This window comes from Miniopterus schreibersii (assembly GCF_964146895.1).
Source record: "Miniopterus schreibersii genome assembly, chromosome: 6".
In the NCBI taxonomy this organism is placed as follows: domain Eukaryota; kingdom Metazoa; phylum Chordata; class Mammalia; order Chiroptera; family Miniopteridae; genus Miniopterus; species Miniopterus schreibersii.
In genome coordinates, this window is record NC_138107.1 from 86,607,297 (window position 1) to 86,621,036 (window position 13,740).

A 13,740-nucleotide genomic window follows, 5' to 3' on the forward strand; every position below is an offset into this window, starting at 1 on the left:
CACCCCTTCCCCTCTTTATAGGGGGAGAGAATATTTCCTACCTTCCCAAGAGGAAGACATGTTCTGTTCTGCCAGACTCCAGGACACTGAATGCTGGAGGTTGTCCCTTCTCCCGTGTCTCACTTGGCAAGAGGGCCAGGGTCCTCCTCAGCTAGGTAGGCCCAGGCAGGTGATGCAGGGGTGCTGGGGGAGCCTGGAGATTAGACCTGGTTGTAGGTTAAAGCCCCTACTCAGGCCTTGACTTCCAACCTAGTTTTACCATACACCTGGCACTGGGTGTCAGGCCCGTCTGTGATGGTCCACTGGTGACTGTGTGGCCCTGAGAAGGCCCGTGGGGGACAGAACTCTGGTGTTCCTGGGTCCTTGACTGAAGTGTCATTCTAGTGTCACCCACATCTCACTGTGAGCTTGGGCCCTCTGTCTATGGCAAAGTATTAAAAACTGTTGGTGTCGTCAAGGTGTCCTTAAGTACTACTCTGTCAAACTTGGTGTTGCAGCTTGAATTGTGTTGCTCCGCCCGCCCCATGAAAAAAAAATTTTTTTAAATCCTCACCTGAGGATATATTGTCCATTGCCTTTCAGAGAGAGTGGGAGGGAGAGAAACATCGATGTGAGAGAGGCACATCGATTGGTTGCCTCCCAGACGCACCCCAACCAGGCCTGCAACTGAGGTAAGTGGTCTTGGCCAGAATCGAACCTGAGACCCTTCAGTCCTCAGGCCGACGCTCTAACCACTGAGCCGAACCAGTTAGGGCAACCCCCTCCCAAATTTAGCTGTTGAGGTTGAAACTCCTGGTATCTCAGAATGTGACTTTAAAGAAGTAAAATGAGGTCATTAGAGTGGGCCCTAATCCAATAGGACGCAGAGAGACAACCTTCTACAGCCAAGAAGAGGGGCCCGGGACAGCTCCTTCCTCCGGGCCTCCGAGGAACCCGCCCTGCCCATGCCTTGATCTCAGTTCCAGCCTCGGAACCTGGAGACGATGCGTCTCGGTTGTTTGAGGTGCTTGCTGTGTCGGCCTTAGCAGACTCGTTTGCTTGGCAGCCAGGCGGGCAGTCCTGTTAAAAGGCCAGCAGACAGTGTGGGGACACCACCTTGCAGTAATGGGAGCCATCACGGGACTTCTGTCTCCACCGCTGGAACCCTCACAGCAGTGACGCTGCTTGACTGCAGGAATCTCACGAACATCTGTCAGCAAACTCTACTGCTTACAGGCCACAGGCAGCCGACTTGCAGGCTGCTCCCGTTTCTTTAAAATAAGGAACCTGGGGGTAGGGTTTTCGTGGTCTGAGTAGGGTCACGTGGAGGTCAGGTCCTGGAAAAGTGGGAGAGATGGCGGCTTCCTAGCTTACAGTCGAACTCACCCATTGATGAGAATTCTCTGATTCTCAGGAAGGAGTTGTTAATATGAGGGGAAAATTTTTTCAGTCCTGAAATACTCAGCACAATGCTGGCCACAGGGTAGCTGCTGAAAATTGTAACTATGACTATTAGCATCCAACTCTGGAAAAAGATTGCTTCTCTTAAGTTAAGTCAGGGGTAGGGTGGGGTGTCCGCCCTTGAAATCTACACATTACCGGTGGTGCTTAATAAAGGTGCTTATCTTTCACCCTCACCAGGGGATATTTTTTCCATTGCTTTTCAGAGAGAGCGGAAGGGAGGGGGAGAGAGAGAGATTGGTTGCCTCCCACACGAGCCCAGACCAGGGCTGGGGATTGAGCCTGCAACCGAGGTTCACGCACTTGGTCAGGATCGAACCCGGGACCCTTCAATCTGTGGGCTGATGCTCTAGCCACTGAGCCAAACCAGCGAGGGCTAATAAAGTATTTTTTTTAAATTAAAATATATATATATATCTTTATTGATTTCAGAGACAGGAGAGGGGGAGAGACAGAAACATCAATGATGAGAGTCATTGATCGGCTGCCTCCTGCACGCCCCCAACTGGGGATCGAGCCTGCAACCTGGGCATGTGCCCTGACCCGGAATTGAACCCGGATCGCCTGGATCCTAGGTCTACGCTCAGCCACTGAGCCACACCCGGCCGGGCTAATAAAGTGTTTTTAATGAGATTATTGGGTCTGAACATGCTGCCCTGAGCAATCTGAGTTACAACAGTTTTAACTTTGTGTTACATTATTAATAAACCACCTCTGAAAAAATAGGTCTTTGCCACCTGGTAGCTAGCCAATGCAGAAATACTTCTTTAACAAATAAAAAATGCAGTGTTTTATGAGAGGTGATAAAATAAGGAAAATCTCCAAGTATCTCCAAGATTGGGATAAACAACCACTGAGCATTAAAGTTCTAATATATAACAAACATTTTATCATTATGTTTGCTAATAATCAAGCAAACGAAGCATTATAAAGATAAGGTTTTTACCAAAAAGTTTAATTCACTAAAACCCAGGAAACTTTATATTTGCTATACTCCCGTTTGCACAACAAATTTCCTGGCTTCTGAGTGACCATCTGCTGAAAGAATGGCTTAAAGTGGGTATGTTTTTATGGTTTTGCTAACGTCTGAAGAACATGGATTGTCTCATCCTAAACACAAATCTCCAGCTTTGCGTTATTAGTCTAGAATAAATATATATATTCAATAGATGCTTGTTGAGTGGATCAATGTGTGATTTTCTTTGTGGGTTTTTGTAAACAGAGGGAAAGGAAGCAGCACATCAGTGACGAATGAATGTTTTTACTTGGAAAAAGGCAGGCAATTTATTGTAGTGAGATTATACTGAAGTTTTACATACGACACCAACGCATATAAAGTAACAGCCTCCACTCTGCTGGGAAGACATCCCCAAACTACTGTATAAGGAAACTCAAAGTGCTATAAATCTGTTAACATGGAAGTAATGCATTTCCACTAATCTCCCCAATTAAAAATCAGACGGCTAGAAGGACAGAGGACGTACCGTCCCACATTTTCACACTGGCCTTTTCTCTTCCTGGCGTCCGTGATGCCCCGACAAGGCCCACACGGGCTCTGCTGCTTGCAGTCTGCTTCTCTCCCTAATGCGGGATTAGTTAGCCGCTGCTGCTCGGGGACTTCCGACAGAGCTTTAAACGTTTTCCCTTGGACAGAGCTTGTGGAAATATGAACATGGGCAAGACATTCGAGGCAACATAAGAAATGGGAAACATTATTTTAAAACACTGGAGGGTGGAAAAGTGCCCTGGGAGGCAGAGAGGAGCAATGTGGTTTATCCCAAGTTCACAAACATCTACACACATTTATACAGACATCTCGCACAGACGCCCTGTCTGGAACACACTTTATACACTTGCTGTGTGTGCGCACATCCAGGTACACACACAGCACTCGAGGGCCACCGTGCAGCTGTCCCCTCCATGGAGGGCCCCACACAGCCTCTCGAAAGGAGCTTATTCTTGACTTTTTGAAACAGTCTGAAGGCAGCTGTCAGGCAGCCAGCGCTGCAGAGCCCCGCGAGCCGCGTGGCACCTCCTGCCTTCCTAGATGTAGGACTCCTTGGCATACTGGAGCTGGTCAGCCTCGAAGAGCGGCTGGCTGCAGCGCCGCGCCAGGCAGTCCCACTTACTCTTCTGCGTGGACTCGGACACAGTTCTGAGCCGGTGCAGCTCGGGTCTCCCCATGACAGTCACCTGTCCAATCGTTTCCACAGAAGCACAGACAGTCCTGCTCTGTCTCCAACTCTCAGTCCTGGGAGGGGGTCTGTGCCCGTCGAGCAGCTCCTGGCCGCACGCATTTCTTGGGTCCCCTCCGTAGTGAACCGGCGGGCGAGGCGCTAGCCCTGTGTCCAGGCTGAGCATCCTGGCCCGCATGCTGCCGACGGTTTGGCTGCCGCGGGCAGCGAGCTCCGGGACCTGGCACCGCACGGCTTCTTCGTAGGATGGCGGGCTCCCGGGGCTTCTCTGGTCCACCAGGTGGAACACGTCCTCAACCGACAGGGCGCAGGACCCGGAGCCACAGTCTAGAGGTGCCTGGCCGTGGGCCTCGGACAGGCTCTCCTGGACGATTCGCCCGGCCAGCTGGCTGTCCTTTTTCAACTCTTTCCTTGCTTGGTCTCTGGCGAAGCCTCTGGGTCTCATGGACACCAGGCTGGGGGTCTTGGTCAGCACCTTTCTGGGAGATGCGAAGGAGAACGACATGGAGTGTTTCCTCATGTCTCTGCTGGGCTTACTTTTATCCATCCTGGTAAAAGACTGGTGTCTGGTGAAAAAGTTTCTCTTGGGGCTGGAGGGGGAGGCCACGGGCGAGCCGTCAGAGGCGGCGTCCAGGGAGCCACGGGAGCAGGCCTTGGGCGCCGGTCCCCACGCTGGGCCCTGGGCCTTCAGGTCCTGCGGCCTCTGGTTTCTGCCGTCACCTGCAGGAAACACCTCCTCGGGAAACGGGTCCTCAGCTTCCTCCCCCTCAGAGTGAGAGGCGGCCGGGGCCCCGGGGGAGCAGTCCTCGCTGCGCGTTACTTTCTGGTTAGTTTTCCGGCGCCTGGGGCCCTCCAGGGAGGATGACACGCCGGGCTCTGAGTACCGCCTGTCAGGGTCCCCAAGGCAGCTCTTCAGCCGGGCCACCGTGCTCACCAGGGGCTCCCGGCCTGGGTGCTCGGGCCCCTGGGGCAGCCTGCCTGGGGAGCTGAGGGTGCTGCTGGAGTCCACGTCAGGGTCATTGCTGTCATAGGCCGAGTCATTCTGCAGGGTCGATGCGTCTGCACACATTAAAGGACAGTTGAGCTTTCTGTTCAGATCCTTCAGAAAGGAACTTTAGGACAGGTCACCCACTTATATCAAGTGTGGCGCTAGGTATTCTAGAAAGGAGCTTTGGGGTTTGAAACGAAAGATGTTTGCCATGTTCAATTTTTGTTTCTTTCAAAATCGACTCTTTCAAGGGGGGTGGGGAGAATGAAAAAAGAGAAAACAGCATTCACTGAACACTGATTGATCGCAAACCTAAAATCTGATCCTTCGGATGGCTCTTTCCTTGGATCCATTTCTATTTTAATGGACCCGATTCCATTAGTGGGAACAAAAGCTTATGACCCAGCCCTTTGCCTAAAGTTAGTTAATCAGTAAAGGCAGGGGAGGCTCCAGGCTCCACCCAGAGTGCAGCCTGAGGCGACGCTGCAGGAAGGGTTGAGCAGGTTTCACATTTAACCACTTCCCACAGACCGTCTACTCTCGTTAGGGATGTGTGAAGTGGCTCCAAGCACCAGAGACCTTTGACATTATAGGGGATGCAACGCGAGTGGCCAACAGTGCGTCCTGTACCTGAACTGTCAGTGTGCTCCAGGGACTCATCCGAAGCGGTGCTGGAATGCGCCGGAATGTTCTCCCCAAATATTTCCAAACAGTTATCAATGAGGAATTCCACCAGAGTCTTAACCTGTGAGGACAAATGAGCAGACTGTCAGCTTAGGGACGTCAGCTTAGGGACATCTTTATTGTTTTAAAGGGAGGGGGGAAGTAGCAGGGAGGTGCCAAAATGAGCCTAAGATTTTCTGTGTCTGGAAAGAACGTGCAGAAAATTTGGTAACAATCATCTTATTAAAATTATTTTTGAGACATGCATTTTTTATTTTTCACTTTGAGTAAGGAGTTTCTCAAGTCAGTAGTTGGACTGACAGTGCAAAGCACAAAGGACAGAAACTAGAGGGCATTTCTGTCCTGGGAGACAGTGATGGGAAAACCAGTAGCACTGAGTTCTGTCTTCTAGGATGACCAAGGGCGGGGGCCTGGGCTTAGTCAGTGTCATTAAATGCACCCGCCTAAAAGTGGAACTGTGACAGACACATCCTGCATTTCGCATTTTCACTGTGATCAGGAATCAGCCAGAGAAATTCAGAGGCATTTCATGGCTTCCATTTGCAGACAGACAGCGAGAGCGTAAATGGGAAGTTTCTCAGAAACAGACTGCGCCAGACCTTATTGTTCAAGTCCTTCTGGGCTTCCAGTGACAGGTCCTGGTCGTCCTCGCGCGTCAGCATGTTGGGCCCCACGCAGATGGCGAGGTTGCTGGCGTCCATCCTGCTGACCTCCGCGTTCCTGCTGATCAGGTAGAGCACGGACGCCAGGTGCTTGAGCAGCAGGAGGTTGGGCCGCGGCAGCTTCTCCGCAACCCTGAAGGAAGCGCAGGGAAGACGGGTTCAGGGGGCTCATGGCTTTTCTAGCTCTAGTGTACGCAACAAGCTGAAGCTCTGGCTAACCCAGGCTTCCTTTAAAATGAGGAAGGTGCTGTTTTCACAAGTAACATTATGAAATAGTAATTCAAACATTTCCAGGGGCAACTGGCATGGAATGAAACTGGGTAACCAGACACGGAGAGGACCTAAGAAACTGGTCTTAATAATGAGGACATCAGACCACAGGCCTTTATTATTTATATAGATCTAGGCTAGGAAGCATTAACTCCGGCAATAAATACCACAGTTTACTATTTTGAAAATCATTTTGTTGAGGAATCATTTAACCATGTAGAATGTCTTTTGTTTCTAACACTGCAAGACTGTTGTTTTTTTTTTAACACAATCATTTGCCTTTTTCTGAGCTGTGATCATGGAACAAAGATGAGATATTTTTGTACCATTCTGAGAAATCCATACAGAGAAGAAATCAGTGTATAAGGCAAGTTCATAACTATGGTCAAGGCAGCATTTAAGCGGCAACATTATTACTAACAAACAATAAATTAGATTTTTAAAGCCTCTCTTTTTCAAAAACTGAAATGGTGACCAATATATGGGTCATTTTCATTTTTCATAAGAAATTATTGTTCTAAAAGAGTCTTATGTCTTTATGTAGAAACTAATTTTTCATTTTGGGACAAACACTCTTAATGTCTTCAATTCTATAAATATTTCATTGAAAATATTTAGCCATGTGGGACAATCATAATATATAGGCACACTTTCATAGGATTTGGCAAAAATGCTGATATTTTAAAGTTAGGCATTTAAGATTCTCTAGTCACTAACAGGTTATCCTTTCATTTACATACATAATTGTTTTTGCTGTCACTGGAATTTGTTTTTATATAGTTTTCATTTTGGTTAATTATAAGAATATGAAGTATGTTATGGAATTTTATAAACAAAATAACCCCTTCCAGGTTTGTCCTACTGTGCTTTAAGGGGTGTTTTATGGAGAATGGTTGCTCTGCAGGACACCATCTATGTAGGTTAAGGAAAACCCCAAATTCCTGCACCTGGCTGGGTAGCCTGTTCTGAAGCTTTCATCGATGATTCTGTCTCAAACCTTCTTAAACGACTTATATTTTTAGACTCCCCCACCTCTTGTGATTTGTACTGAAGTTCATGTTCTACTTTTAGAAAAAGTACTGCTTTCATTTTGCTGATTTTTGTAAATGTCCAGGGTAACTCCTGATTTTTATTCTGGGAGTAGATGAGCAATTCCACTTTGATCCCCTAACCGTCACACTGACAGCTCTGTAATGAATGAAAAGATGGAGTCCCTGCGGGCAGGCCTGCGGGACCGACTCGGACTTACTGCCTCAGGGCCTCGATCCTGTCCTCTTCACTCCGCCTCTCCAGAGCCTCCATCCACTCCTCAAACAGGTCGCAGGAAAGCAGCTTCCGTGGGATGCTTCTGAGGAAGTCCTGGAGGGTGAAGAAAGGGTACAGGTGGCTTGTTTGTGTTGTATAAGGTGTGGCATCTTTATCTTGACTTTGTTCCATCTCACGGAACCTATGCTCATCCTGCCATCGGCTGTGCCCCCTCCTTCCTGCATTTCATTCATTTGGGGGAAATCTCCCTCTTGAGTTGTCTCACAGTAAGGTCACCATCCAAGGGGCCACCAGATTCAGGGCTATGAACTTGGCTATGGGACAACCCAAGTGCCTTTCTCCTCAAAATTTGGGAGAAATTGAATGCCTCACTTTCTGTTGGAATCCGGGATCATAGAAACACAGAGTTTATATAAGTAAATAAAAGGCTCAGCTGAAACAAGCTCCAAGATCAGTTTACTATGATTTGTAGAGAGAAGAGCCCATGTCTTACATCCTGAGAGTTAACGTGTCAGAGCAGTTAACGTGGCAGGTTCTTTGGCACCAATGCTGTGAACTCACCTTAAAGACCACCGCCAGGAGGTGCACAGGGAGATTTTTCAGATTCACGGTCCCTCCGCAGTTGAGCTCCTCCTTGAGCTCTTTGCGAGCTTTCTCGTTGGCTGCTTTCCTGAATATCCCTTCAGTGAAAGGGCCTTTAAGGCACAGAATAGTGAGAATATCCTATAGGAAAGAGGCATAGGAATAGGAAATGGTTACCCTTGGTTTGAAGACACACTTTGCTACCAAATACACTAAGAATCTATATTTAGGTAGGAAAAAGAGAATTAAAGTAGTGCATATGAACAGTAGCTAACTTAATCTGTCATAAAAATCCTCTCCAATAAAGTTAGTTGTCCATGATACTAAGTTAGTCTTAACAAGTGACTATTAATGCCAGTTTTTCCTCAGTCCAGTTTCTATCAACTCTTCCTCAACCCTGCCATTTTTCTAACAGGAGGTCAGTTGTGAAAGCTCTGATTCTGCACAGTCTAAAATCATTTCAGGCCTCCCTCCTGTGACTCATTCCACATAAACATTGGATTTCGGATCACAGATGCTATACCACATTTCTGTCTGTTGGTCTTTCAGAAGCCACACATTTCAGCATTCTTAACTCTATGAAGTCAAGGCTAGAGTGACCATAAAGCTGAGCTCACTGGCAAATACAACCAATTTCTAGAATGTAGGCAGCCAGGTAATGTCCTGACTGCACGTGTCGGTGGAAACACCATTTCTAAAAGTGAAAACACTAAAATGTGGCCTCAACAAGTCTAGCATGAGGATGACATTCAGATTACTCAACGATTTTTCACCTCTGGCAGAAAACTGAAGTAGGTTCACAAGTAACTGCGAGCTTACCTGGATGGGTCCGGGGAGTGTGTCACCGTCACCACAGATGATTGACAGGGGCTGATCAAACAACGACACTTTCAATTCGGGCTCTGAGGCCCCAGGAAAATCTGATGAAGGAGAAAGCCTTCTCATGAGAAAGGGCCAGGACAGCACCTTCTTTCTCTTCTTAATTTCTACAGCCAAGAAAACAAGCAAGATGAAAATTTAGATGAAAATATTAACAAAGATCCATGTCAGACAATGCGTATCGCCAGTCACATAAGGCCACTTCTAGAATGCCATGTAGGGGAAATACTCTTGATAAAACTGAGAAAGCAAAGGGTATGAATCCTAATCTCTAAAAATCAACCCAGAAAACAACCACAATGTTACCAGCGAAACCAGCCCCTAAACATCAACACCAAGGTTCTTCAGAGTCTCCACCTTTCCTGTTTTTACCCTTCACTAGCTGTTTACTGCAGAAAACTGGCAAAACCCAGCTGTGCAGATCATAAACAACCATCTTAGCATATTGACTTTAGTTACTGTGGTGGACATTTTGATGTTGAAGATTTTATTTCAATTTGCTCCTTTAAAGAAAACGAAACTTGTAAGGAGAGGAAGTGACTTGCTCAACAGATCGTTCTGAAGACACAGCAGGGCTGGCGCTGTTCAAGCTCTGCGGCCACGCCAGCTCCAACCGGCCACGAGAGGGCGCCACCCCCCAGCCTTCCTCGGTCACCTTGGGGTTGAGCGGTGGCTGCTTCAGGACAGGGACAGCACAGGCTGCACCAGGAAGGCCTGGGCCCGGACCTGGCAACTGGGAATTATCAGGAAACATACCAAGATAGTCCGTCTGCGCAAAGCCCTTCTGGAGATGTGTGTGCAATGGGTACCGCCTCTCACAAGCCCCCTTCTTTCTCTCTTTCCGCTCTCCTTCCTTCCCCTTTTCCTAATTATCAGAGCTGTATTTCCTAAATGCATTGGCACGCGTTTTATCCCGGCAGGTGGAAGAGGCGGGAGAGAGAAGCGGCTTGTCCCCATGGTTCAGGAGAACTGGGTCAGGGTAACGTTTAACGCCGTGGGCTATGAAAAAAGGGAAGAGCGAGCTGTGGGCTCTTTGGAATTTGGTATCAGCAGTGACTGCGACAAGGGCGCTTCGATTCACTTTCCATTAGAGAAGGAAGAACACGGAAGAGGCACCGTGTGTTTTCCTGTGTATGCTTGAACTGTGAAAACAGAAATGGCCAGGAGATCTGGAACCCCACGAGGAACCCCTTGGAGAGCTGGGGGTGGCTGCAGAGAGGGTCTTTTCTGTCTGGGTGCTCTGATGCTCCAGGGAGCTGGAGCCTGCCTGCCATTTAAGTGTTAATGTTCTGCGGTCGTTAAAAGAACACATAAAAAAGAAATTCCTAGTAGAGTAAGTACTGTGGTTTTGAAAACCAAGAACATTTGTCGTTAGCACTTACATAAAAGACCAGTATGTTTTCAAAACTCACCAATTAGCTGGCAAATACTGTCTTCACTCTCACATGATGCCAACAGAGGATGCTCCTTGATATCACCCTAAAAATATGTTTATTTTAATTAAAAATAATGACTGAAGAAACCTACCCAGGCTTTCCCCACAAAATACACATGTGACATTTTATTCATGTTAAAAATTAGTAAATAGAGTCCACTGATTTCTTTCTAGCTTCTACAGTCAACAGCAAAGTCTTGATTGTTTCATATAAGATCCTCATTAATGTGTTTAATATACTGCATTTATGATATTAATTTTCTACTCTAATTAAATAAGTCAACAGCATTCAATTAAAACAAAGTTTTCCCTCTTCTCACAGTGCAGATAAAACTTTTAAAAATTGCTTTCTTACCTCTGACTGACATTCAATTAATGTCTCCATATTACTGGCATTTAGTGTTTTTGACTAAAAGAGAAAAAAAATTAGGTTAGCTAAACATTTGACTCAAGCCTAGAAAATATGAATGAAGAAAGCCAAGAGGGGCACCTACGGCATTGCAGCTGCTTGTCAGCTTCATGAGAACTTTGGCTGACTGTCCCGTGATGAATTTCCCTCCTGTGTGGCCTCGGCTCTGCCTACGGAGAAATCACATGGGAAAGAGTTAGGAGGGACACCAGTGGTCAGTTGGCCAATTTCAGGGCCACTCTGCCAGAGCACAAAGTCTGAAACCGTTAGGCAGAAAAGTTTTCACTGTAAGTACAGTTGTCTGTTACCGGATGCCTTATGCTACCAAGAACAGCATCTCAACACACATTTGTAAATTAGTTAAACCTGATGTCATCGCCATGCCAAATTTTGTTATGCATTTGTTACATTCCTATCAAGGGATAATCTGAGTAACAAGTACAATAACTAACATATTTTTTGGAGGGCCTACTATGTGTCAGGCATTATATCAAGAGCTTCTCATGAATTTGTTCATCCAACCCAAGAAGGGAAAAACTCACTCCCAGGATGCGACTTACAGAAGACATAAGACAGAGAGAACATTTACAGAATTCCTATCCCCCGAAGTACAGGCTTCACCCTGGAGCAGGCTTCCCGGGCTCAGAATCTTTACACCCCTGCAGCACCCCCCACGGCGGGCTGTTTTCTCTCGGATCTGGTCTGAAAGACCAGCGACCTGCTGGCCGCTCACTCTCCTGAAGTGTGGACGGATCGCACTCACCCTCGGAGGCTCGGCCAGGGCTCCTCTATCCGCGGGGAGCCGGGGAGCCGGGGAGCAGCTGCATGACGCCTGGCAGAGGAGGGACTGACTGCGGGCTCACGTGCTCCGCATTATAAGCAGGGGGCGGGCAGGTGGAAATTCAGACCCTGTGGGCGGAAAGCACATCACGGGCCGTCACACTGCGGAGCGGAGCCGGAGCCGGAGCCGCAGCCGCCCGAGAGCACCCGCTTCCTCATTCCTTTTAGGGCAGCTCTGGGTCTTTTTTTTTAATTCCTTCCACTTAAAAGCTAAAAAAAAATCTGTAAACTACTAGGGGTGGAAAAGATGACTTATGGCCATAGGTGAAGGCTCTGATTAATGTCACAGGTGGGATGTGAGACTAGAAATTGTGTTATTCTGTACGTAAACAGCATTTTATTTTCTAAAGTGGTATTTTCAGGCGCCTTTTTTTTTTTTTTTGGTATCCTGTTTGAATGCTGTCTCCTCTCCCACCCACTGTCTACTACGTTCATCAGTCACCATGCTTTGATTAGTATTCTGAGTGCGGGATGTTGTCCCTCCAAGAAACCCAAGACGTGCCACAGAGAAGTGGTCACCAGCCAAAGCCAGGTCTGTTTCCTTTGGAATTAGGAAAACAGTCAACTAGAGCAGCTGTCGTCATATTAATTTCTTCTCTTTCCCTAACTACTAGGCAAAATTATTAATACTTAATTCATAACTCAGCTCTAATCCTGACGTGGAAGGAAAACAAAAACTTCCTTTGATCACCTGTGGCTCCCTCCTCTGGATGACAGAAAATCTCTGGTTTTTTCTGTGGCTAAAAGGCTACATGGGAAATGACTCAAATACCCCTCCAGTAGGATGGATACATAAATCGTGACATATCCACACAGTGGAGCGCTATGTAGCACTGAGAAAGTATAGTCTGAAAATACATTAAAAAATATGGTTGGGTCTCACAAAATAATATTGAGCAAAAGAAGCCAGACCCAAAAGAGCACATCTTGTGTGCAAAACACAAAATCATGAAAGCAATCTATGCTGGACCTAGCCCGGAACCAGCCTGGGTATTCAATAAATAATTTCTGAATAAATACATTTACTTATAAATATTACTCTATATATTACTATAACATATATTCTTTGCTAATATGTATTTATTTCATGAACTTTTTTTTCATTTGACATGCTTTTGGGGTTCTTCTAAGAAACTTAATGTTTATGCTGCTCTTACAACTAAAGCATCATTCCTCAATTGCGATACCTCCCTTTTTAAAAAAATGAAGACTATATTTTCTCTAATCCTTAGGGTTTTTCTCTCTGTCATACACTATCTCCCACAACACACATTCTACCAGTGATTTTAAATCTGCTCCCTTCCCCCCATGGAATTCTGTATTTAAAGGAACATGATATATTTAGAATCCTGATAATAAAATACAAAAAAATTTTAAATGTTCTCTAATGGATGAAGGGTGCAGAGATCATGGGCCTGCCTGTCCCCTTTGCCTCTTCTCCTGACAAGCTCAAGCTGGGGAGCCTTTGACGAAACTCAAAATCTCTTAGGTTTGGTCTATATTGGCAGTTTCCAAAGCACATTCTGGGAGCCTGGGGGTCCCTGAGACCCTTTCAGGAGGGTCCACAGGGTGAAAATGGCTTTAGTAATAATACTAAGATGCTATTTGCCCTTTAAACTCTATTTTCACAAGAGTATGCAGTGGAGTTTTCCAGAGGCTGGTGACGGGGAATGTTCTGACACTATGGGAACGCAGACAAGTGTATTTTTTTGCATTAAATTTTTCTCACTCTTAATTTCCTTTAAGGTCCACACTGGTAGCTATAACTTACATAAAGTGAAGCTCTTAAGAGTTGTCCATAATTTTGTGAAAAGGGTTTTTGGAACCAAAACGTTTGAGAACTGCTGATCAATACCATATGACACGTGAGAAAATTCTACACGTGTCGTAAGTCATTTCCCTCTTATTTTCAGCCGCATCACCACAGCCATCCTCCATGAACATTGTGCTCAAGGCGTATGGCCTGACGGCCATCCCTCCACATGACAGGCTCTTTAGCGACAGTCTGGTGGGCCCGGGGGTGAAGGAAGATGCCTCCGCTCACTCACACCCGCTGTCCCTGCAGCCGTGCGGAGTCCTGACCCTCTGCT

General features: G+C 46.6%; 1 protein-coding gene across 3 annotated transcripts; it reads right to left on the minus strand.

The window, feature by feature from the left end:
• Positions 1-2,686: 2,686 nt before the first annotated feature.
• On the minus strand, positions 2,687-11,807 carry TAGAP (T cell activation RhoGTPase activating protein). 3 transcript variants are annotated; one of them, XM_081140384.1, is made up of 10 exons: positions 11,574-11,807; positions 10,896-10,980; positions 10,757-10,810; positions 10,379-10,445; positions 8,907-9,073; positions 8,067-8,228; positions 7,489-7,598; positions 5,907-6,102; positions 5,254-5,368; positions 2,687-4,694 (listed from the first exon to the last, which is right to left on the minus strand). In XM_081140384.1, the coding sequence occupies exons 2-10, from the start codon at positions 10,920-10,922 to the stop codon at positions 3,484-3,486; spliced, it is 2,109 nt and encodes a 702-aa protein (XP_080996510.1). In that variant the 5' UTR covers positions 10,923-10,980; positions 11,574-11,807; the 3' UTR covers positions 2,687-3,483. The 3 variants fall into 3 exon arrangements, with proteins under 3 accessions (XP_080996510.1, XP_080996511.1, XP_080996512.1); XM_081140385.1 differs by having other exon boundaries at positions 8,907-9,007; positions 11,574-11,626; XM_081140386.1 differs by having other exon boundaries at positions 11,371-11,615.
• Positions 11,808-13,740: the final 1,933 nt, after the last annotated feature.